At 25.3% G+C, this 27,176-nt stretch overlaps 1 protein-coding gene across 2 annotated transcripts; it reads right to left on the bottom strand.

Moving 5' to 3' along the window:
- Positions 1-660: 660 nt before the first annotated feature.
- Positions 661-26,789, bottom strand: LOC135925876 (teneurin-2-like). 2 transcript variants are annotated; one of them, XM_065461431.1, is made up of 21 exons: positions 26,708-26,789; positions 24,752-24,991; positions 12,745-13,008; positions 12,497-12,597; positions 11,752-12,186; positions 10,667-10,797; positions 9,738-9,984; positions 9,406-9,573; positions 7,565-7,714; positions 6,716-6,892; positions 6,137-6,344; positions 5,682-5,801; positions 5,163-5,490; positions 4,874-5,023; positions 4,268-4,391; positions 3,976-4,119; positions 3,771-3,917; positions 3,154-3,690; positions 2,876-3,051; positions 1,278-2,790; positions 661-759 (listed from the first exon to the last, which is right to left on the bottom strand). In XM_065461431.1, exons 2-21 carry the CDS (start codon positions 24,946-24,948, stop codon positions 680-682), a joined length of 5,397 nt encoding a protein of 1,798 aa, XP_065317503.1. In that variant the 5' UTR covers positions 24,949-24,991; positions 26,708-26,789; the 3' UTR covers positions 661-679. The 2 variants fall into 2 exon arrangements, with proteins under 2 accessions (XP_065317503.1, XP_065317504.1); XM_065461432.1 differs by lacking the exons at positions 12,497-12,597; positions 12,745-13,008; positions 24,752-24,991; positions 26,708-26,789 and adding an exon at positions 11,439-11,564 and having other exon boundaries at positions 11,752-11,763.
- Between the last annotated feature and the right edge of the window lie 387 nt (positions 26,790-27,176).

Raw genomic sequence — 27,176 nt, 5'->3', positions numbered from 1 at the left:
ATTTTATTAATTTAAATAACGATAATTATAATTTGATTTAACACGGCGATATTTTGTCTTTATTACCAGCATATATAAAGTATAGGAAAGAAACTATTATTGACATGGAACTCCTTATTATCGTTTCAATTTCAAGATGCCTAAGCCACTTTAAATGTTAGCCATTATGGTGAAGATGATCAACCTTTCCTTAGTCCCTCCCCATCCTATGCATCTATAGGTGAAGGGGTACAAAAGACATTTTTAATAAGAATAAGTAGATGTTATTTTTAGTATCACCATCCTGTTGCTAACCCTTAAGATTTTTAAATTTTAAGGATTGAAAATTATTTATTCATAAAATATTTTATATATTATTGCATTATCTATATATAAATTTTAAATTTATAAACAGAGTTATATAATAAATTAATTCGTAATTCAATAGATTTACATCCAATTATTTAGAGACTTTAAGTATATTACAGATAATAATAATGTATAATTGACTATTTAGAAATACATGATTGAGCTAGTTATTATATATAATTTTTAACACATATCAGTAGGCTATACGGATTTAAATGCCCTATTTAATGCTGTTTCTAAAAATATATCTCGGATCAAGAATGCTTAAATGGTTAGCCACGAATGTGCATTCATAGTCACACGCAAATGCCACAAAAAATACATTTTCTTATCATAAATCCAAGCTTTTGTATATGGAAGAATAATTATGCGTTATTTCATACGTTTTTTGCGATTTGTTCTGAACGTTGACTAAAAACATTTTTTATTATAAATATATTATAAATGTAAGATAATGATAAAATTTTTATTAATTTAATTATTAATAAATTTATGCAAGTTGAAAAATCAGATAAATACATTTCATAAGTTAAAATATTTTAAATCTCGAATGTTATATAAAATAAACGTATTATTACAGTATACTTGGTCGGTAAATAATCCACTTAAAAATATAAGCGCGACCCATTTTTTAAGTTATTCTAGGGTTAAATCAAACAAATAAGATAATCATTTTTTCTAACAAAATTTGAAAAACTAATTTTTAAAAATTTGGAGGATAAACCCTAGCCAACATCGAATCTTGTCCCATGCATTATAGAGATCCTTCTTATTTAAAAAAAATTCAAATAATTTTTAAGTATATACCTATTTACCGACCGAGTGTTTCCCTATTATATTTTACTTTTTTCTTTCTATAAATTAAAATTTTTGTTTGGTTGTAAATAAACTCCTTTATAAATAATATATGATAATTTTAAAGGAATTACCGAATGTGGCTGATTGATCTCTAAGATATATATTTAGCAAAACCGTTTGTTCAACGTCATTTTTCATGTTTTCTTTTTTAAGATCATCTTCAAACGGTATCGTAGCTTTGTATATATTTATATGATATCCGGTTACTCGAGATAATTTTTGTAAGTTATCAGCATTGATAAGGTATTTGGTAATATTCCCTTTAGTCGCGGAAAATGAAATTGAGGTTACATAGCCCGAAAACTTATCGTACGTGATACGATTAATTTTATAATCATCTGATGTTTTATATTTCATCCTTTGCTTCATATAAGACCTATTCAAATCCTTGATCGCAGTTTTTCGATTATTGCTAAACCCGTGACCTCCCGCATTCATGGACACGGATTCTATCATCTTCAGCGAATTGACTTTGTGATATTTAGCTCTGCCTACATCTTTTGTATTTAGCTCAGTATAACTAAATTGTGCTTTCATAATATCCTTTCCCAAACTGTCTACCCCTTCTTTACAATGAAGGGACGAAATGAGGCTTGAATCAATAGCTTCTTTATCAATTTGGCATCGAACCGTGGTTCGCCTAGTATTACCTTCTATCATATTTAACGCCTTAATTGGGTTACGATCGGAAGAATAGAAGTATATATCAATATATTTGATCATTTTATTGTTATTGTAAATGTTGTAATACGTTGTAAGAGCCCCATTAGACCCTGCTGGCACGAATTTAAGACTGACATATTCATGTTTATAGGAATTGGTCGATTGATACAATTCTAAACCATCGAGTTTGCCTAATATAGAATTTTTGGGAGCATACGAAAATTTGACCTTTAACACTTTGCTCGTATAGTCTTTAGTCTCCAAATGATTTCCAAACCGGTCGAAACTGTAAGTTTCATATTTATCATAATCGTTAATAGTATAGGCAACTTTGTCCGTTATGATTTCTTGTGTTGACTCATCAGAGTAGTAAAAATCTCTATTTGTATTTGTTTGGGAATATGTTATGGCAGGAGAACTGGTAATGATGGACAGTAATCCAATAGGAATAGCTTGTAAAGATGAACTTTGCGCATCTGTCAAAAAGAGGTAGGAATTGTCGGAATTGAACGACATTTGAATTCTATTGTCAATATTTTTTGAATATTTTTTACGAAATACAATCTTTACTGGGCCCTCGGATGAGGAAGGTGTCATTTTATAGACTGTTAATTCCCCTCCTCGATCATCATTTTGTGACTCGCTTGTTAGTGCAAAATGGAGATCTCCATCGTTATTTGATACAGTAATTCCACATATTCTTCCTTCCAATTTTGATTCGGATAAATTATCAATTTTATTCGAACAAATTTCGCCTATAGTTCCTTTTATATTTACGCGATTGTTTGCCGAGGGGACTATAATTGGAAAAACAACTTTATTGATCAAGTCTAATTTGTAAAGGGAATCGTAATTATTTAAGACGTACAGAGTTTCTTCCACTATGTTGTAGATAATGTCTATTATTGAATCGAATGATATCTATGTGCATAAATTAAAATTTAATATTATATATATATTATTTAATAATATAAAAGGTTGTTTATATAAGGATTTATTTATGAACCTCTTTAAATAAGGCGCTTTCATTGCAATGCAATCTATTATTGTAGTTTTTCCATTTAAAATTTTGTGCATCATTACTGATCAAAGTTGACAATATTCCTGTCTTAAGTTTCAATGCTCTCAGATTATTCCGGTCCATAAAGTAGAGTATGCCTTCTGCTATATTCAATGTCATACCTATTTCGAATTTTAAAAAAAATGGAAAATTATTAATAAATATTCCGTTTATCCTATTACTTAAATCAATATGAATTTTATACTATTTCTTTCATAATTTACTTGAAGGTTTAAGCAACTTTGAGTTCTTGGCTTCAATATTATCACCACAATTCATTATACTATCTAAACATGGTGTTCCATCTCCCGCGATTATTTCCCAATTTTTATCTATGTATTTATTACCGATAGTAGAACTATCCAGAGAAGGCAAGAAACTGTTTTTGATTTTAATAATTCTGTATGCATCTGCTAATGACACATAAATATCCCCGTTTTTAGGATTTATAACCATTCTGTAATTTACATTACTATTTGTATTAATGATATTTGAATCGAACGATGATAGATTTAAGGACAAAATAGGTATTTTGGCAAGAATTTTCGGAAGCATTTGGGATTCTGTTTTGCTAATATTATCTTCATATAAAGGGTGATGCCTGTTTTGAAAGTCAATTTGGTCTTCATTGGATGGGATATACAATTTTAAACGGAAAATATCGTTTCCTTCCGCTAAAAATGCATTGTAATATGTAGGATTGATTGCAAAATTATCTTTGGAATTGCCGAGAGGTGATGATAGATATAAATAACCCGGATCTTTAAATAAAAAGGGTTTATGGAAATGTATTTTTATGTTATCAATATGTGATTTATGCAAATTATTTATTATTTCTTACTTTTAGGAAGAAAATTTTTTTGGAATGCATCCGAAATTTTGTATTCATTATTGTGGTAAATTTGTCTTTTAGAATTTTTATAAACATTTGGGGCGGAAAATTCTCGTAAAAGATATATGTTTTGGCCGGTTCCTTTGTATAATATATCTATTTTTTTTTGTAAGATTTAAATGTTAAAATAAAAGAATGACAATTTTTTTTTTACTTTGATAATAATCAAATCTATGATGCACATCTAAGTTCCAAGCCTCTCCAAATAATTCCGATATAGGAAGATCCTGTCCCAAAATAGTCCTTTTAAATGACGACCAAATTATTCTATCGCAGTCATATTCATAACCTATGTAAACTATTAATTTTTTTTTAAAATATGTATTAATTGTATTAGGAATATATATCTATAGTTATCCTTTTAATTATTTTATAATTATAAATTGTGCTTTGTTTAATTTTAGGCCCTAGCACGAAGTTTAAAAGGTTTTTAAAAAATGCATTACTTGTAGCTTTAGCCAATCCATACACGGTCTGCTTGTAAATATTTTTTTTGTCCCATAGGTAAATGAAATTTAAGTTGGCTTCAGGTTCTAACGTATGTTCGTGTCTAGAACCTTGAATATCAATCTAATTATATTTATTTTTATAAAAAAAAACTATTGAATCATTATTTTACAAATCGCCAAGAAGAGGATCGTACAAAGACTGTTAGGATTTCTATAGAATGTTGGAAGGTAAAAAATTAAATGCTATTCATATAGTTTTAGAATTTGTATTTTTTTTTACTGTAAATATATAGAGATCTTCCCTCAAATAAAAAATATGTGGAAGGAATGCTACCCAAAATTCCCCCCTCTCCCACCTTATGAAAATTCTGGCTGCGCATACATTATATACATTCTTTATTTAAAATAAATTTAATATCTTATTATTAAATATAATTATATATTTTGATTCCCATGTAGTGTTGAAAGGAGTTTTTCGACACTCACATTAACATCACCGCACAAATATATAGTATAAACATTTTAGAGAAAATTATTAGAGAAGAGATAAAACTAAATTAGGATAAAGTTTTTTTTTAAGAAAAAAAATAATTTATATCATACCTTTATGTGTACAAATTTTAGATTATCCGGTATGTATTGATGATCATCGAAAATTTGTATATAAATAGCGTTCTTATAATTGGGAGATTTTCTAGAGGAATACACTAATTTTACTGGAGTCTTCGGTAAAGGAAAGGCTTGCCACATACTCTGTTTATGATATTATTGTAAGATTAAACATTTCCATTTTTTTTAAAAAAAGAAATCTCAATTAATTTTTCGTAATTATAATGGTATTATTATATGTATAAAATATAATATTTTTATAATATTATTTATTTTCTCTAACCTGTTCTAATAAGTTTATGCCAGTTAGGGGTTCGATATTTAAATTTAAAGTAGGTTTGTCATTGTCCACGGTATTAATAGAAGTAGTTAAAGGTGATGGGATCGTATATATATAAGGAGAGGCAACTGGACTTACATGAGAGCTGGGTGAGCATTTTCCATCGATTTTTTTATTTAGATTAAGCAGATCTTTGATCTCCAGTACCACATTATGCTTCATTAAGAAGAATTCGTTGTATGGAATGTAAAGAGTCATTTTTTTGCGAGTGAATGGTTCCTTGTAAAAGGAAAGTGTTATAACGTCGGCCCCGTTGACTAAATAATCAAACCTATTTGTAAATGTTTGTTTATTATAGATATAATGGATATATATTTTAAAAAAATAAATAAACTGTTATATTTAAAGCTTAAAAAGGGCAAAGAACCTTTTTTTCAAAAATTTATTATATATTTAAATAAATAAACTAAGTTATATATAAGCTAAAGCAAAAATTTTAAAAAAATAAGAAGTTCTTTTTACTCTCCATCCATTCGAGATAAGGTGTAACCATATTTTATTTCTGAGTCTATCGATATTCTAACACCTATGACTGGTTGATCAAAGGAATCCACAATTCTACCTTTCACTACGCTAACTTTTCTAAATATGGAAAAATTTATAAATTATTATTTATTAAAAAATATATTTCGTATATACAGATGTAATATTTTTAATATTATTTTTTATCAAACTTTTTTAATAATGGTCTAATATACTAATATAGTATTTTATCTCAAAGTATATCATTTCAAAAACTTGTAAACTAGCATTTCTGGTAACGTTTAAAATATCATTTTAAACTTTACAAATATTTTTCTTTCATTTTGAACATGTTAAAATAAGTTTAAAATGATACATTTTAATTTAAATAAGTCTTTACCGGGTAAATTTATATATAAAAATATATATATATATGGCATGAAATTTATCTAAACTTTTCGGAAAAGGCTCGTATTGAGGCTTGTATTTGCACACTATTTTCTTCTAACAAAAACTTGACTCGGGAATAAAATGTATTGACAGGTTTCAAGGTCTGCTTAGATAATAAAACGTCCATCGGATCGGGTCCCGTTTTACATAAAATGCTGTTCTTGCAGTTCTTGCTTCTACAACATTCCGAATCTTGACAATCCACCAGGCCATCTTAAAGAATCAAAATTAAAAAAAAATTCAAATATTATGAATTTTTCCAAAAATCTGCTAAATATTAAGGTGAGAGTTAATTTATTTAAACTTTCTTCAAAGTTTAGCAATATTTTTTTTAAAAAATTTAAACAGCCGGTTCTCAGACAAAAACTAGAGTCTAGGTTTTTTGGCTTGCGAAAAATAGAGCAATAATACATTTATCATAATAATATATTAATATTCTTGAATTCGCATTTTAATTAAAAATTAGAAACCCAAAACTTTAAGATTATCTATATGTTATATATAGATCATAAATTAAGTATTATTTTACAATGATTTATAGTTTTCAAATATAATATAAAATTTTTTATCTTTCTGATTTTTACCCATATCATTATCTATATTATCATCGCACATCGTCTCATATTTAACTAAACAATCTCGACCTCTCCAACCAAATTTGCAATGGCACTTCCAGAAAGAAGATTGACTATTAGGTATTTCGTTATTTTGGGCATCGAATAAACATATACCATTTTTATTGCATTCATTTGGACACCCGTCTAAAAGAAAATCAAATAGTTATTTAAGTTTAATAAAAAATTATTTTTATACTAAAATCATTTTTGTTATTATAAGGATTAAATTTACAATAGATTTTTTTAGTGCTGTAAGCTCTTCAAAAAAGAATCGCATTACTTGTTACATCAAAAAAAGGAACGCGTTACAGTTACTTTAGGAAGAAAGGAACGCGTTTTGTTACTTGAAAAATTACAAATTATGTATATAAATTTCTTAAGTATAATATAAATAAAATTATACAAATAAATATTATTGGTGGTTGAGCTGACTTAAAAACATGGCTTAAATTATTTATAAAATTTAAGAAATAATTTTATAATACAATAAAATATGGTTTTCCCATATTTTTTATGAAAAAATCTATAATAACTAGTAACGTTTTGCGTTACCGTTACTCGTTCCTCCTAGAAGAAGGTAACTAATGGAGTTCCTTTTATTAGAAAAAGGTAACACTGCTAACAACGTTACTTTTTTTATGTTAATTTACAGCACTAAATTTTTTGCATCATCTAGGATAACCGAGAATGTTTTAATTTTAAATCTTTCCAATCGAGAGGCCATTTATAATTAAAAAATTTTTAACATCAGAAAACGTTACTTTAAATTATAAACAAATAAAAAACAATAATAAATGTTAAAATATTTTAACTCACCAATAGAGCAAAGTTTTCCGTTCCAACCAGTATCGCAGTGACACACTCCATTGTGACACATCCCATGCTTATCGCACATCAAATGACAACTCAGTTTTTCACAACTTTTGCACTTTCCATCACGGCACTCTTTAATGCATTCTTTGTTGCCTATATAAGAGGGGGGGGGATTATATATACATGTAAAAATCAGAGTTGTTAAAGTAGCGCGCTAGCGCGCTATCTTTTTTGATAGCTATAGCTAATAGCCGCTACTTTTTTTAAAATTATTTAATTTTTTAGCGCGCTACTTCGCTACTTTTAAAAAATATAATGAATGTAAGTATAAACATGAAAATTTAAATATAATATCATAATTAATTATAATTTTTATAATTTATTATTTAATTTTGAAATTTAAATACATTTTCAATTTTTAATTTATATTTTCAATCTGTGTTAATAATCTAAAATGGCATCGCCCATGGATAACCAAATCCTTGAAAATGATTCAGACATGGAAGATTCAATGGAAGAAAATGTACTTAATAGCTCTAATAACGATTTCCCATTCCCTAGATTTGAAAAATTTTTTAAAATAAATATTAAAACAAAAACTGGATTCAAATTCCTGTGCTTAAAATGTAAAAAAAAATATCATCAAATCAATCGAGTAGCTATAAGATAACCTGAAGAAACACCTAAAGGCAAATTGTTATTTTTACATTATAATATTATTTATTTTATCAGACTTGCTATAAGGAAATAGAGAAACATATAAAAAATTTTGGTATAGGAGAATCTTCATTCAAAAAGACAAATACTATCCAAACCAAATTAACTGATAATAAACATGCCAATATTTCACAAAAATTGGCTGATAAAGTAATTGTTGATTATATTATTGACACAGTTCAGCCATTGTCCTTGGTTGCGATAGGCTAATGGCGAAGCTGAATAATCTTACTCCAACAAACATAGATTGCCGAGTATCTACCACGAAGACATCCTCAAATAATTTTTTTGAAATTAAAGATGATTTAATAGAAAATCCAATTGATCTTTTTTTTCAATCAAAAAATATTGAAATGAATATTTTTGATAATTTTTCATATATTAAAAATTTATATATAAAATTAAATACCCCCTTGCCCTCAAGTGCTAGTGTCGAGAGATTATTTAGTAAAGCAAAGCTTATACTTTCTGATCGTCGCTCTAGACTTGGGGATGATAATATTGAAAGGATATTATTAAAATGCAACAAATTAAAATAAATATTTATTTATATTGCTTATTTTTTTATAATCTACTAAACTAACTATATTTTTATATTTATAAATGTTGATTTTTATATATTATTTATTATACATTTACATTATAAGCAAAAAAAAAATAAAAAAAAATTTGTTTCATTTTTTTCTAAATTTTTTTTTATAAAAAGTAGCTAAAGCTACTTTTAGAAAAAGAAGTAGCTAATAGCGCGCTATTTTTTTTGACAAATAGCGAAAGTCGTAGCGCGCTACTTTTTTTGACAAATAGCTATAGCGGTAGCGCGCTACTTTTAAAAATAGCGTTTAACAACTCTGGTAAAAATATGATTTTTGACTTCAAAGAGTTAAATTGATATATTCATTTAATTTAGCTGAGAGCGTAAAATCAACACATTTTATCAAACGGACCAATAAAAATTGGATATCGTATGCAGTTGATACGCTTTATTTGAGAACGTGATTTTGATCAACGAAAATATTAGCTAATAACCATTTATTTAATAAAATCTTAAATGGTTGTAAAATATTTTAAATTTGATTTTGAATAATTAAGACATTGAAAAATTTTATTTTTATAAAAGGTAGACTGACTTGTGGAGTTGATCTCGCTAGACCGTTCTATGTTTCTAATCTTAATTTCGCACCCTGGTCCAGTGAATCCTGGAAGGCAGAAACATTTCCTAACTTTCAAATCGTTATCCGGCAAGACTAAAGCGCAAGCACCATTACCAGAACAATTTGTGGGATTGCAGTAATCCACTTGTATAATATTAAATTAATAATTTAGTAATTACATTTACTGTTTAAGTTAAGAAAATAAGTTAAATGACAACTATTTATTTATATATTAGTTATAACAAGTTATTTTATATTTATCGAAAATGTGCATTTTTTAATAAATTTTGATAAAGAAATTCTCTAACCATTTCCGCAATCCCATCCAAAGTATCCTTGGTTGCAATGGCACAGGCCATCTTGGCAAAGTCCTTTATCGTGACAATCCAGTGGACACTTCTTTATCATATTTTGATCCTTTAAATTTATAATATTTGAAATTATAAATCCGACATTCTTGTCAAAATTGGGATCATCGTTATAAATGGCCACATATAATTGAGTGAGGTTAGAGTTGTACATGTCGTCTAGAAAAATTGTGAGAGTTGTTTCCCCCTTGATTAAAATAATAAATGAGTTTTTATATATTTAAATTTTAAATCTTCCTGTTTATACTTATTAAAACCTAGTATACTTATCGGATACCGCAGACCGGCCCTAAACCCAAACCAGGTCGTATTTTAATTTTTTTAAATATACCTGGGCCGGGCTTAAAATTTGTTTATTTAAACATACCCGGGACGGATATAAAAATTTTTCTTTTAAATTACCCAGCCCGGGCCATATATTTTAAAACCAAATATTTTAAATCGTCATTATTAGTTATAAAAAATTAAAAATAAATATAATATAATTTAGAAAAACCCGGGGGGGGGGGGTTTGAAAATATAAAACTAGGGCTGGAAAAATGGTATACCTCTGCAGGTGATATTTATATTAATTTTATTAAAAAATGATAATGCATTCCATTTCAAAGCATAAAAGGTTAAAAACGATATCTTTATGACTTTAGTTGCATTTTGATACTATATCGCTTTACAAGTGGAAATTTTTTTTAAAAATAAAAACCCACTTCGAACATGGGTTAGGGAAAAAAAAAACATTTTAAATATATTTTTTCCTATCATAATGAAAATTTAAAATTCTTTTAACGGCACCCAAGCCCAAGCGATGATAAGTTTGATAAATTATATTATTTGTTATTAAATGTTATTTTAAAAAATAAATTTTTTTAAACTTTATCATTAATGAATGGCCTCTGCTTCAAAGTTTTAGTAAACATTTCTTTATCGTCTATCAAGTTGTGAAGAATTTCTAATCGATCGTACCTGATATAACTAGGCATGCCATTTTTCCTTATATATACACCTAATATATATAATTTATAAAAATAAGAATTCAAAAAAAAATTATATATTATTTTTTTAAGCAGGAAAATTTATTCTAAAACCCCAAAATTTGTTGCTTTTATTCTTATTAAAAGAATAAAAAAGAAATATCACATAAGTTTATCGAACCACACATATAAATCTACCTAGATTAATATTTTATGAACTTTATTTTTAAATTAAATTATTCAATATTTTATTTATCATTGAAAGATGATTACAAAAAAAGATAGTTAATTCAATTCCTCAATATTCCTTTTAAACTAAATATATCCTCCCATTATAAAATTGTAAATTAAACTCTAACCAAAAATTGCCAAAAGTGACAGTAAATAAAATTATTTGATGATAACAAAACATTGGAACTAAAAAAAAGATATAAATAAAATTGTGTAATATGAAGAAGAAAAAAAAAGAAATAAAAAACTTTTATAACATTATGTAAATTTTCAATAATTATGACAAACTAAGAAATAAAAATAAATTCAAAAATTTTGTATGACAAAAAAAATATGTTTTTTTTTTCGCAAAAGCTACTAGTAATAAAAAAAAAATCTCTCTACTTTATATTGATTTTTTGATTTTCATTTAATCATTATAAAAACATTGGAAACAGTTTACCCTGCATTCACACTTAACGCGACTTGCGGGAAAGTATACAACAAAATTTTCTGTATTCGCCACGAATTTTGTGTACTTCGCCTGGAATTGGCAATAATTGCGATTGATGGGTAAACTGTAGGTACTCTATAATATACGAATATTTTTTGATTTTTCCTTAATTAGGAAAAGTCAAAAAAAAAATACCATAGCTAAAATGCAACTGGATCACAAACAGCTTATTGCCTATCAAAAATAAATTTAAAATCAGTTTTCACTATTTCATTTTACGAGGCTCTGAGATTTAATAAAAATAATTCCTTTTATTTATTACCAATCATGCTATTGGGATCTTTCAACGTTATATTCATGTGCAATCGGTTGGTCGGCAGTTTATTTTGGATTCCCTTGACATGTCTACGTTTTTTGAGATCATTATTAATGTCATAGATTTCATCCGGAATGTTTACCCTAAAGCTGTGTAAGCGACGAGGTCTGAGCAATATCTCATTGTAAGAATCAAGCTTTAGTGTAGGAATCTCGCTTTTGAGGTAATATTCGAAGAACAATTGTTCATTTTGGGAACCGTTTGACAAAATTTGACGATTATAAGCTATAAACTCTGAGGCATTAACAGTCGTAGCTCTAAGATTAAAATCGGCTGAATTCTCTCTGGAATTATAATAATAATAGTCGCGATAAAGGGAATAGTTGAAAATTCCTCGCGCATTTTTCTGGAGATTCCAATTTAATTTGCCGATGCTAATCGCTAAAAAAAAGAATAGAAAAATTTTTCTGATTAAGCTAATTGGGCCAATAAAATTAGATGTTTCATTCACTTCTTAAAGTTTACAAAAATAATTATTGTACTTTGAAAGAGAAAGCTATATATAAGAATTATGAAAAAAAATATTCAGTAAATAATGATTGTAAAATGGTAATTTAAACTCCCCTCTAAGACTTGCAACATATAGGGTTATAAAATAAATGGTTGTCTAGTTAAATTTTTTCCATCTAAGTTAAATTAAATTATACTTATTATGATTGAAGAATAAAAATTAACTTATATATATGGTTACCCAATAGATATGAGATAAATATAAGACACAAGATCGAACTGACGAATAACATAATTGATAATTTCTTCCAATCACACTCCAGCGACATACCTCTCTTTAATCTATTAAAAATTCGTGAATGTTTGTACAAATATCTTTTACCAAACTATATTAATTAAAATAAAGTTTTTTTAAAATCTTTATTTTAAAACTATAATAAAAAATTATTAAGTTAAATTTTGATATCAAAATTTAAAAAAAATTATTACTTATTTTTGGCGTTGTTCAGAATGTGATGATTGGTTGATTTATATTGGTAGGATGGATTAACTCCTATAGGCAAAGTGTTATCATTGTTAAGCGGGGGCGAAAAGTAATAGGCATTTTCTTCTGCTGCCGCATACTGACCAGTAGGATGGTTGATCATCGAACTTTTCTCTTCTCTTTCTTTTTGTTGTTGGGCGTATTGCCTAAGTTTTTGGGTATTTTGAAACATCAATTCTATGGGATCGGCGTAGGTATGGGTTGTAATTCTGTATATATTTATATATATATGTGTATTGTTATTGTCGTGCTTTTAGTATGAGGACTAAAAAATTTATTAAAATTTTAAAGATAGATTAGGAACTTAATGCTCTTGTTAACAATTTATAAAGATTCCCATTGGATAAAATAAAATTGGGCTAAGGTTCTAATAAATGTTCCAAATTTGAACTGCTATAGCCGGCTAAAAATTGGCTTAAACGGTAAAAAATATAGTAATTACCCTACTATAGTCTTAACTTGAATATATATAAAAAATTTATCTATTTTATTATATAGAAAATATATCAGGATTTATTGGTGATAAAGCGGATGATGAGTGGTTAAAAAATATCGATGATTCAATAATTTATATATTCTTTTGTTAATTATCATCAAAATTTAATTAATAATAAGATCGAAAGCCAGAAATAAAAAGATTGAACAAGTTAAAAAAGAAAAAAATTTCGATTGTCACATTGATGTTAATGTTTAAAAAATAAATTGATATTACAGACATAATGCGCCTTCGTTTAAGGTATAACAAGACAAATTATCCATGAAAATTGTTAATTTTTAAAACTGTTATTTTATATTAGATAATAGGTATTGGACACATACTGAGAATATCTTGTAACTAATAAAGCGCAATGACAACCTGCATGCTTGTTAATTAGGTGGAAACAAAATATATCATTTTGAATTATCGTATGTAAAATACTCACGAGACATATTTTTATGTAAAACTTGCTTGAGGGTCAAATTTATGCAGAAAAAAAAGATATTATTTATTATAAAAATGAAACCTCTAAAGAAAATGAAAATTAATTTTATTCATTAAAATTAACACAGATTTTGATTCAAAATAGGTTTCGTAATTATTTCATATTATTTATATAAATAAAACGCCGAAAAACGCAATTATATAATGTGTATAATATATGTACTATAAAATAATATAATATATTCAAAATTTCAGATGGCATCGGTTACACACAAAATATAGAATTATCATATCATCATTTTAAATAATATAAATCCTTAATAGCTTCATTCTCTCAAGATATGACTTTTATAAAAAACAACTTTGTTTTGTTAGAAAAACCCTTCGGGTCACATGCGGCTCCTCAGTCCGGAGTTTTCAATTCAAACCCTGATTGATGGAAAACATTTCCATACTTTTTAATTTATTTGAAAAATTTTTTAAAGTCAAATAATTCTATTTACAAACGAATTAAAAAAATATGGAAATGTTAATAATTAAATCTTTATATACAATGTGTGTAAATTTTTTAATAAAGTTGTTACAAGTATATGAAAATGTTACTGAAATATAATTTAATATTCGGAATATATAATCAAATAAATAACGAATAATTCTATTTATTAAATAAATTTTATTGTTATCTATTTTATATGTTATATAAACTATGATAATGTGGGATCAACCAAGAGTGGTTTAGAAAATAAAAAGGTTATCTATTGGTAAAGATACCTACCATTAATTAAATATTCTGATAATCCCAAAATTGTTAAAGTCAAATATAATGTCTATAAAATAATCACTTAATATCATATTCAATTAGCAAATTCCAAACAATATAGTTAAAAAACGTTCATTTATCATATTAATAATGAGAGACCCATGCCCGACTCTAAGCCCGGTCCGAGTACATGTGCTGGCCCTTATGTTAATTTTTTTAATCTACACGGGCCAGGCCTAAAAATTTAATACCCGGGCTGGGCCTATTTTAAAACAATATATTTTAAATCGTCATTATTAGCTTTAGCTATAAAAATTAAAATAAATAAAATATATTTTAAAAAAAATCCGGGCTGGGCTTGAAAATATATATTTTTGAAAAAAATCCGGGCCTTTACCTCTACATGGCTCTGATAATAATATAGCGCTAAACACATTCCCTCAAATCTCTTATTAAACAACAATGACTGTGAGATATCTTTCTGGCCATGGTAAGAACTTTAACCCATTTGATAACACAATCATAATATAAATAAAACATAGTTTTAATATAAAATGTGTTTAATTTTACTTGTGATACTTATAATTTTTATCGGCAGTAGCTATTAAACGCGTTGATAGAATATTGGGATCATATCTATAAGAATACTCTGGGATCGAAGAATAGTAATTATCCTTTAGAAAAGCTTCTAGTTCGGACATTGTTTATTCCCCAAATATAATTTTCGTATTAATGGGTGGGAGAAATAAAATTATATTATTTTTTATAATATTTTTAAGTTTAAGAAGAAAAAAAATCATTTTATTTTTTATTGATTTTTATATATTTTATAAAACTTATCTCAATTGTAATATGTCCATTTCGTGATTTTTTTTTTGGAATAATAATTTATTCATTAAATACTTTCTTTATAATAATAGTGTGTATAAATATTACGTATAAAAAAAATATGTTTTAGTTTATGATAAAATAATATTCTATGTATACTGTTATAATAATTTCAGTTATTTTAAAAAATATTTTTTAAGACGCATTATAAATTTTCTGAATACAAATAATAAAAAAAAATTTAATCAAACAAACATTGAAAATCAAAAAGAAAATTAAAGATGAAAGTGACAGTAAATTTTATAACTTAGATAAGGGATGGGTTGAAAAGAAGGGGGGGGGAGGGTGCGTCTCTTTATTTTAGACAATAGTAATTATTTATTTTAAATAATAATAATAAAAATATATATATTTTAATAAACTAGACAAATATAATGCGATTATAATATAAATATATTTTTAAAATATTGATGTTTTATTTTATTAATATAAAAATAATAAGGCATAAGAATAATTATGTTTTCGTTGTCGCTACTCGGTATTCACTAACTAACTTAACAATAACAAGACAATGAAAATTGTTATAAAATCTTATATATGTATATGTATGTAATATAAAATTATAATTTTTATATTATTATCTCTATTTATTTATAATCATCACTTATATATAAATATAATATAAATATTAGAGGTAATAATTTTTATGTAATTTCTTTTTCATTATTTCGTTGCTTAATATAGCCATAAAAGCTGAATTTATTTTTTTTGAATTATAAAACACCTTTCATATGATATGAATCATAGTAATAATATCATTATCCATTCATTTCATTTTATTTACACCTCGTCAAGTTTTATAAATGTACCTTACATTTTTTTTTACCTGAAGAATATAAAAAATATAAATATATAATAATGCATTATAATTAGTTTTTAATTTTTTTAAAAAATACACATTATTTAATTGTTATAGCTTCTATTAGAGAAGGAAGGAAGTCAATTATTTAATTATCAAATTATTATAAATGGTTATTTTTAGAAATTTTTCCCGATGAATGACAAAAAAAATAAATTTTTTAAAAGAAAAGGAACGCTAGTAAAAAATTTTTTTTATTAATGATTTTTTTTTTTACATGAAAAACAAGAAGAAAAACAATTTAATAATTTATTCTGGTACCAATTACAGTTCCCTCTTTATATTTGTAGGTCTTGTTTCCTTTTACATATTCCCATTAAATTATGAGCTAGGAAAACATTGAAATCAATAAGGTAAAAGAGTGGGGGAGAGGTAATCAAATAAAACAACATCATTAGGTAATAATAAATAAATATTTTTCTAAATAAAAACATATCATTTATATGATTTAAAATGATAAAATTGTAAAAAAATCTATAGATAGAAGTCAAACTAATATTGATTTAATTATCAAAAATGTTGTATCATATTTTTTTAACTGTTTGATCTTACAAAAAAAGATACTTTTCTGGTAGTTTAATAATAACTAACCGATCAGGTTTCGTCAATAAGGAATAGGTCAAGTTTGGCTCGAGCCTTAAAAAAAAACATAATGAAAGCAGACCGGGTTTAAAGAATGCCTTTTAAAAAATTTTCATTAATTTTTATTTTTATGTTTTCTCTTATTATTAAAAATACAACACTAATTGGAATATTCTTGGAATTTATGAAAAACGAAGAAAAAAATTACTAGACCGGGTATGATGAGATCCTAAAAGGTTTAAAAACTTTTCATGAAATAATAGGGTAAATTAGAAAGAAAAAAAGTAGTATTTTAACAACGGGTTCAGAATTTACTACGTTGATTGCTAAGGGTTATTTAAAGTCAAAGTTACAAGCCATGTTTGGGCAATTTAAACAAATTAAAGGATATTTGTCTTTATATCCCCAAAAATTAGCCGAGTTATTATTTATTGCATATTTTTAACATTTAATTTTTTGGAAATTTTTTCTTTAATGGAAGAGGTAAACATTCTCTTAATATTGAATCTTTAATTGTTATATATTTTACCGTTAGAACCCCGATTTAAAATTTTAGTATAACGTTCTCCCCTGTTTATAATTTTCTGGCGTTAAATTAGTTCCTTAAATATGATTTACCGTCATTTTAACAAGAGAAATGATTATGATTTTGGTGTATATTTTCGATATATAATAAATACTTAGTATTTATATTTTATCAATTATTTGTATACCCCTTTAACTTTAAATACTTATCTATTTAATTTCGTTGAATTAATATAAGATTTAAAAAAATAAATTTAAACGATTACATGTCGCAATAAATGGGAATTATTTAAAACCAAACCTCAAATAGTAGCTGATTTAGTAGCATTTATTTTAGAGAGAAAAAAAATCATATGAATTTACAAAAAGCAATTATGAGATTATTAAATATTTTCTATATTAAAAAAAAGTCAAGTTTATAATTTAAAATTTTTTAAATAATTTTAGCAACTTGTATTGAATTTGAAGTATAGTTTATCAACAAAAGTTAGGTAATACAGTTCATATAATAATGATAAACACATAATTTTTCCCTTCGTTTATTATTATCAATTATCATTTTTATTTTATACAAAAAAAAGGTGCAAAAAAAAATTTATTTAAAAAAATAAACACATAATATTTATAGATAGAAGAAGAAGTCATTGTTTAATATAAAATATATAAGTTTTTTCTGTTTAAATAGATAAATTATAATATTATATATTTCAAATATTGTTTCAGCTGCTTAAGGAGAAAAAAAAAATATTTATCTCTAATTATAATTATACATCATCATAAATTAGGTGTGGTGGGGCAACGATAATTATCTTTTTTTTGTTTTTAACCTTCTTTATTATTATTAATAAATACCTCTTAGAAGGTATAAAAGAAAAAGACACACCTCAATAAAGTTGACCAATTATTTGTATAATACAAATCAGATTGGTTTTTGGAGTTTTATTGTTTTATTGAGATAGGTGCTAAGTGCAGAGGTGAAATAATCAATTCAACAAGGTTTTATTGCGAAATAATTTTATTTTTTTAAAAATATACTATTTATAATATGTAATTTGATTTTGAATAGATAATTATCTAATTATATTATTCTTTCATTATTTTATGAATAAAATAAGGAAAGGTTTATTTTTGATAATATAGGAGGTTAGTTCGCCTTCGGTCTCTGGAAGGGACTTGCAGAACCCTTTAGTTTAAAGTTTCATTACATTTTTTTTTGGCAATCCGAAATTGTGTATATTTGTCTTTCCAAATAATTTAATGCTAATTTACTAAATTATTTCTATATTTTCAGTTCTAAAACAACCACAAATTAAGCCTATAACTTGGTGAAGGAAAAGCTTTTCATTAAATAAAACCAAAATTGAACTAAAAAACAATAACAAAAAATAGAATCAATTTTTTTTTTAAATTTTCAGCACTAGTTTATGCAATTCTATTTTTTTGTCGTTGAGGATAAAACATAATTTTTTGCTTCAGGCAGAGTGTGTCCAGTCTCCAGTCCATTTACATCTTAAAGAATTTCTTTTTTTTTCACAATATTATACAGAAGTTAAATTTTATTGTCCAGGCGGTTACTAGAAAATTTTCTTATGGGAAGAGGAGGGGGGATCATCGGAGAGAGAATTATGCCTATTTTTATCAGAAACTGCACGATAGCGGTCGACCGGAAATAGCGTATTTCGATCTTTCGTAATTTTTATGGCGAATAGGCAAAATAGAATATAAATTAGGAATTCTAAATTTAAGTAATATTTAAAGTTAATTTAAGCAATAAATATTTTATTTTATTACGATTTACTTCTATGCAACATCAAAAATATTTTACTGGTGGGGGGGAGGCTAAAAATTATGAAAGGGAGAGCTACCAAATGTCACCTCCTTAGTTACGACCTTGAATCTGCTAAACTCAAGGCTACTTTCTTAAGCTTTATTCTTTGGTAATCAATAAAGTAATTATAACTTCCCCTAAGTTATATATAGGCTGGTTGCATCACAATCCATTATTGATAACAAAAAGAAACCTTTAAAGATTTGGACTTTTAAAAAAATTAAATTTTACTTTAAAAAAATATCTTATTGTATAATTTGCAGAGTTGTTAAAGGATCTAGATACTTAAAAATGTGGTATCTGTATCTAGATAGATTTTTGATTAAATAATCTGTATCTAGATATTATTTAGACGTTGTATCTGTATCTAGATCCATTTAAAAAGTATCTTTTAACAACTCTGATTATTTGTATTGATGGAACGATAACGAAACTGTTTTTTTTTCGAACTATTAAATCTCCAAATAATATCTATAAACAGCAAATTATAATTATGAGCATATTTTACGATTTTTTGATCCATATTTTATTAAAATTATTATAACAACTTATCGAGATAAACATCTTTCATTCTACGTTTCAGTTGGGTTGAAAGAATTACAATAATTTTGCAATAATTTTTTTTTATCAAGATCGATAGAATTAATCGAATATAAAATAAGATCCATTTGACTTATGTTTGTATCGTAGAAACTAGGGGATGGTTGGGACAATTTTCGTTAAAACCTGAATAAATTCAATAATATTTAGACTAATCTGAATAAATAAAACATCTTCTGACTCCTAAGAGTAGAGGCCGTTTAAATACATTTTTAGAAAATTGAACCTGGGTAAATTTTTTTTGGCCCAAGACAGCTATACTTTGGATACGTTGGGCCACTTATATGTGATAGTTGGTTCACTCATGAAATAGAAGTTAAAATATAAAATATAATTTTTTTTATATATCGTTATAATACTAAAGGCTTTAAAGTAATGTTGTTAAAAACCTGATTCAGGTCAATTTTTTAAAATGGCCCGATTAAGATTATGACCAAAATATGTAAGCCTGGAGATTTTGCCCATAAATAACAGAAAGGTTTGGATATCTATTTGAGAAATCTCAAAGCTTATATAATATTATTTTTGCTAAGATGTAATTCGGCCGTTAATAAAAATCGACTTTAATCGGGCTTTTTAACAACACTACTTAAAGCATGTTATTTTATTGTAATATAATACGCAATGATTAAGTAAATTATATATAATTTAGAGAATTTAAGAATATAGAAATATAGGAATTTTTATAAGAAATTAAAATAAAATATTATTTAAAGTATATATCTATTATAAATTATTTACAAAAATTGATGTACGAAAAATCCAAATTAAATAATATAAAGGTGAAATATAGTAAAATGATTAGAATATAAGGAAGAAAAAGTGAATCTAGCTATATTAAAAATTAATATTTTCTTGAAAAATATTCAATGAAAATTATTTGCACTTGTTTTAATCAGAGTAAAAATATAAATATGCAATAATTAATAAGACCTAACTATACTAAGACCAACCACCTAATCCACTTATATTTATCATTCAGAATCATATTAATTTATGTGTTAAAAAAAGTTGTCAGATTAAGAAATATGGTTTTAACTTTCCTAAAATTCATTTAAGATTTTAAAAGTTTTATTTATATGATTGAAATTATTTTTTCGTACTTTTAATATGTTAAAACACATTTCTCTCTGTAAAAATTAAAATACTAAATATTTTTCAAAACTTTCATGTATCACTTAATTATCTATACATTGGGTTTGATTTTCCTCGGACTTATAAAGTAATAGAAAATTATAATTGGAATGGGCTAACGCTCCCCTGTACTCAACATGCCCCGGTTACCTCTGTAACATTTCATATACAGAGTGTGTTTAAATAGTTTCTTCCACCCTCAAATATCAATTTAAAGAAAGAAGAAAGATGCATTCAAAAATGAAATGTGTTCTTTATTAGAATAGAAATAAAATCGGATATATTTTTCTGGAACATTCGTCTTTTGATATTTCAATTTTTCTGCCATTTTTTTTTATTAAGCCATTGGAGGAATATTCTTAACGTTATCACTCATCCTTAAGATATAAACAATTTTCATAATATAAGGGTCACCTTTAGATATTCAATAAAATATATAGATGATAGGAAAGGCCGAAGGTGGAATCTACTTGTTAAGATTGTTTCAAGTTAATCTGAAATATACTTTAATAAACTCATTATATTTTGTATAATTATTTATCTATTTTTTCATAAACGATATTTATATAGTTTTCAAATATTTTTATAGATATTCTTATCAATACCAATTTCTTTTCATATCTCTTAGCATTAGTGTTGTTAAATGACTCGATTCGAGCCGATTTTATCCAGAAAAATCTAACACAAGCCTAAAGATTTTCACTCATATGTGGCAGGAAGGTTTGTATCATCAATTAGCGAAATCTCAAGGCTTCGTTTAACAATACTACTTAGCACTTACAATTTTTCTGCATTCCTTGAAAATCTTATTTTATGTTTTATCCTTAGTCTTATATTTTTTTTTAAATTTTGTTTTTTTCTAGATAGGAGATTATGGTCAATTTTCTTTTTTTTCTTTAAAAAAATAATAATTTGGATGGATGGGATTCGTTTATCTGAAAAAAAGTATCGGATAAGTTGGGAAAAATTTTTACAATTTTTTTTTACTCGGATCAAGTTCCTGAATAAATAGGTTTCTAATGGTACTAAAATGCTTCCAGTTTTGGGTTAGATATTCTTCCAACCTTTAAATCACTTAAAACCTTTCGGAAAATTTTATATTAATTTCCATTAAAATAAAATCTAAGTAAAAGAGATTTTTTTTAAAAAATAAATTTGAAAAAATAATAATTTTTCTGTTATTTTTAAATTTATCTATTTATTCTAAAAAAAAATTCCCCCCACTTTGGGGGATTATGATGAATAGCGTTTGGAACGTTATTGATTTTTTAAAATATTTTTGGTAAAATATTAAATAACGTCATAAAATTATTTATATGTCGTATTGGGATTCGGAATCCGTGGGGACTCGGAATCTCTTGATTTAAAATCCTTTACCGAGAGCGATTTAAAAAATTTTAAAGTCCGATTTAACCGGAAATGTATTCTAGTATGGCTAGAGCACCCAAACTGTAAATTTCAAACAATATTGCCATGAACTTTAGAACTACTTCTAATTTACATTAATTTTTGTATGGATTTTTCATATAAATTAAAAAAAAAATGTCTATCGCTGAAAATGGCTGAAATTTATAGGGTAAATACTCTACACATGCTGGAATACAATTCCTGTAAAATCATACTTTTAAAATCCAAAAATCGTCCTTAGTAATTGATTTAAAATTGAGAGATTCCGAATTCCCACGGATTCCGAAACCTCATACGACACACATATATATAAAATTGTTGCTATTGAGTATCATATGTGGCTCAGTTGCTATAGATGTTGATTGAGATTTCAATATATAGGCTGGTTAAATGAATCCAGGAAGGATCAATTATTTGTCTTATAAGTACCTTGGTAATTTTGTACACTGGGGTAGGTCGGAATCGGCCACATGATTCACTTGATATAATTATCGCATTTTAATAATTGATGGTTTTTTTTGTAAATTGCTATACCATGACAGACGCCAGATATTATTAACCATTTATTTGTACATTTACCTAATGTGTGAAGGAAAAATAAACTACTGTAAATGTGTTATCTGCTGCACTGTTTTCTTTAATTTATCAGATCTTCTATTCTCATTTTTTGCAACAATAAAACAAAAAAATCTATAATTATTGCATATATAATAATAACCACTAATTATTTTATTATAATTTTTTTTATTGTAATATACATATATAATTTATGTCATTTCAAATATAATCGAAATAACATTAAGTTTTATTTTTATGAGTTTTTTGCAAATATTTTGAATATTTTTTTTTCCCTGCGATTAATGAATTATTCATATATTTTAAGCGATTGAAACATTTTCAGGAGGAAATCCCTTCTAAAAAAAATACATTTTGAAAAGATTTTTTTAAAAAAGTTTTATGTTCCTTTTTTATTATAAATTTAAGTATTTTATACATGGGATTGGGAATTGAATATTTTATAATATTAAGTAAGTATATTATATTATATATTATATATTAATAAAATAAATTGTTTGAAAATTTTGGTAAATTATGATAAACGATTCAACTTCTATAAAATTGAATATATTTTTTTAATGTAATATCATATGTCTAAATCTAAAAGAGGATATAAATATAATTTTAGGAAAAAGCGGTCACTCTAGTGCCATGCCCACCTGATATCTCAAATGAATCCTAAACTATATGTATAAGACTAATTTTGGATATATCCTCCACACAGCTAAAAAGGAGATTACATTTATTTCGCTATTAAGCATCACTAAAGAAAGAAAGAAAGAAAGAAAGAATGAGAAAAAAAAATCCTCATAAGAAGGCCTCCTCTTCGATAAATTATATTTATTTTTTTTGCATTAGAATGTGAGTGCTATGTCAAAAAAAGAAAAATATAAATTTATCATAAAAATAGCAAAAATGATACAAGGAGCTTATAGAAATTAGGGCGAATGTTGATAAGAAATTTCATCAATTAGGTTATCTTTCAGTTTCAAACCAGAACAATATGAATTTGATATTCTAATGTTTCGACTTATATAAAATAAATCTCTTTTGGATAGTTTTTTTTAAAATTCAGTAAAATGACAAGTAATCATTCCTTACTAATCAAATAGTATTTTCCTGTTGTAATTAAATTATTTTTGACCAGTATTCTTTCTTTCTATACCAGTTATATAAATTAAAGAATTTTTTTTCTTCTAACCAGAATAAAAACTTATCTAGAGAAATATATTATCTCAGAAATTAGAATGAATGGGTTAGTTCTTTTAAATGTAAATAAATGCATAGGAATTTGTCATCAAATCATTACTGATTAAATCATTATAAAATTTTCCACATCACCAATGAGATTGCGTATATTTTTTTTCGTAAATAACTGGCTAGCAGCTTATGTATACCATGAAAATATTTTTTTAAAAATAATTTAGTACGCCAAACATGCTTAGAATCACCATTCCCTAAGACTATGATTGCGCTTTTTTTTGTTAAAATATTGGATTAGCCATTTTTTTAAAATCTAGCCATAATGTCATTACAAATATTTTAAGAAATAAAATTCTGATTTGAAATTTGTAATTAAATGCAAAGGTGATATCAAAATTCATTAAAAAAATAATATAATCTCGTTAATAATTTCAATTCTATCAAATTTTAATTTAATTGCAGGTTAATAGAATTAATAATTTTTAATTAAAAGTTTATTTTATTATAATTTAATAGGGGTGTATAAATAAACTATAATTTTTTTGTCTTTTTGTAAAAAAAAAGGAAGTTATGAAGTAATATAATTTGGTTTGGTATAAAAAATAACATTTGATAACAAACTCATTGAAAGTGTGTTTTAAATGATCAAAACGAGATATTTAACAATTAATTAATGAAAGGTTTACCCGTTAACTTTTAGGTGTCTGTCTGATAATAGTTCGTTCGCATTGTAATTGATTATATCATCCAAGAATCTATCGCTTAAATCCAAATTATGAATTTGTTCCGATAAATGTTGATTTTGACCATAGAAATCTTGATTAGGTAGTACAACTCCATTTTCATGCTGGTACAATATAGGTAAGGGTAAACCTTGGTGCATTTAACTTGATAGGGAAAAATTGTCTAGAATACTCTTGAAATAGCTTGAAAGCATAAAATATACAAAAATAATTATATTTAATTAATATGGAAAAATATGAAAATAGATTATATTTTTTTTTGAAAACTTTCACAATATTTCATTGTAATTATATATGTAATTTTTTTTGTCTTTATAACTATTTCTTTCTAAAGCAAATATTTACATTTTCAACATTTTATCATTTAACTAAAGAAGAAAAAATTTTTTTAAAAAAATTATTTTCCATACGATTAAACAAATAAAATTGCGGTGAATTTTTATTTCATTTATTTCTTTTTTTTAAAAAAAAATTGAAATATTTAAAAAAAAATTCAATCAATAACTGTAAAAAAGGGAAAATTCGACAAGTTGTAAGTTTCGATTTTATGAGCTCAAAGAATATAGAGCAATTAAATCGGATAGGATTTGAACCCTAACTCAAATCCCAAGATTTGTTTATATAAAATATTAGAGTATTTTTTTAAAATTTTTACATATGTTTCAAGAAACACAAGGAATATCAATTTGTAGTTCAAATAGAATATTATATATAGTATTTTCTGCATACAGAAGATTATGAATGATAAATCCTTATTATTTTTTAAATCTCTATTAGAGATATGTAAGCTCGGGCTAAAGCCAGAGGGAGCGCGAAAGAGCCAAAATCTCTAAATTTTATTTTACAAAATCCGGGCCATTATATTAATTATTGGGAAAAAATTATTCTCATTATCACAAAATTCGCATTAAAATGCATAATTCTATCATTTCATTCTTTAAAAATTTAGAGGAAAAAAAAACCAATGATCTAAAGAAGTCAAAATTAAAATTTTTAAAATAAATAAAAATTAGAATCGTCTTCTTGAACAAAGAATCGAGTTATTTTAATAGTATTCGATAGCTTTACAATAATATTGCTTCAGCATAAAAGAAGGAGGTGGTAAGGGTCGTTTAAGGTGTATGCATTATTGATCCGGATTTTATAGCAAATTTTTTAAAACTTAAATTGTTTACCTATAGTGTCATTTTTTTTTAAACATGTATAATTCAGGTATATTATAATAAATTATAGAGAGAATGTATATAAAAAAAAATCAATATAAATTAAGGGTGTAATTTTTTTTTTTAAAAACTCACGGTAAATATTTTTGAAATTTATCCATTTATGTTAAAACACGATTCCAGTAAAATGCGATCTTTCAAAAATTAAAAAATAGCGCGCTAATAAATTAATTTTAATTTAATTTTTAAAATTTTCATTTGAAACCTCAGATTTGTTAAACCCCTGTGAGTAGCGTTGTTAAACGATTCGTTTTGAGCCCGAATTACGGCTAACTCAATGTTTTAGTCAGAAAAATATTGCCTTAGCCTCGAGATCTCGCTAATAGATGTCCAAACCTTTATTCCTACAAACAAAATCTTCAGGCCTGCGTAATATTATTTTAGATGAAATATTGAGTTAGCCATTTTTAAAATTCAAATCAAAAGGAGCCGTTTAACAACACTACCTGCGACTTATTTACAAAATATTCCGATATGGCATTCTCATATCATCAGATTTATATTTCCTATCCGGTATAAAAGTATTTTAATATTAATAGTAATAACATGAATCTCCATATTATACATTCGAATTATTTTCTCCAAAAAAAATGTAATTAATTAATGTATATTTTTTTTAAAAAAAATGGCATTTAGTAGTTTAGAATCATTCATAGATATAAAGGAAATAACTTACAAAAATAATCTCTTTTTGTTGAAAGGAATAAATAGGTAAATAACGAACAAATTTGGAATACAGAATTTTTGGACAATTTATTTTAAGATCAAATACGTTATATATTAACGGGATTAATTTTTGTATTTTTTTTATATTTAATATAATTTAATTATAATCATTTTTATATGATTCAAAAAATATTTTTTTTTAGCCAAAAAGATAAATTGGATCAATTATTGATATCCGATAAATTATTTTTTATAAAATTAGAAATATCAGAAATTTCCGATATTATTTTTTTTTTACTGTCGTTAAATTTTTCGGTGCAAATATATTTCCTCATATTTTAAAAAAAAAATTACATTGAATTTATCCAAACACCTTTTTTTCTCCTTTATAAAAAAAAAGAAGTTTGATACAATAAGCTATCTCATTCATAAATATAAAATATTCATAAAATTATTTTCCTAACATCTTTTTCCCTATT

Source organism: Gordionus sp. m RMFG-2023, chromosome 3, assembly GCF_954871325.1.
Source record: "Gordionus sp. m RMFG-2023 chromosome 3, tfGorSpeb1-WG-v2, whole genome shotgun sequence".
NCBI lineage: Eukaryota > Metazoa > Nematomorpha > Gordioida > Chordodea > Parachordodidae > Gordionus > Gordionus sp. m RMFG-2023.
The sequence above is the reverse complement of the archived record's forward strand: the minus strand, read 5'-3'. Positions and strand labels throughout refer to the sequence as shown.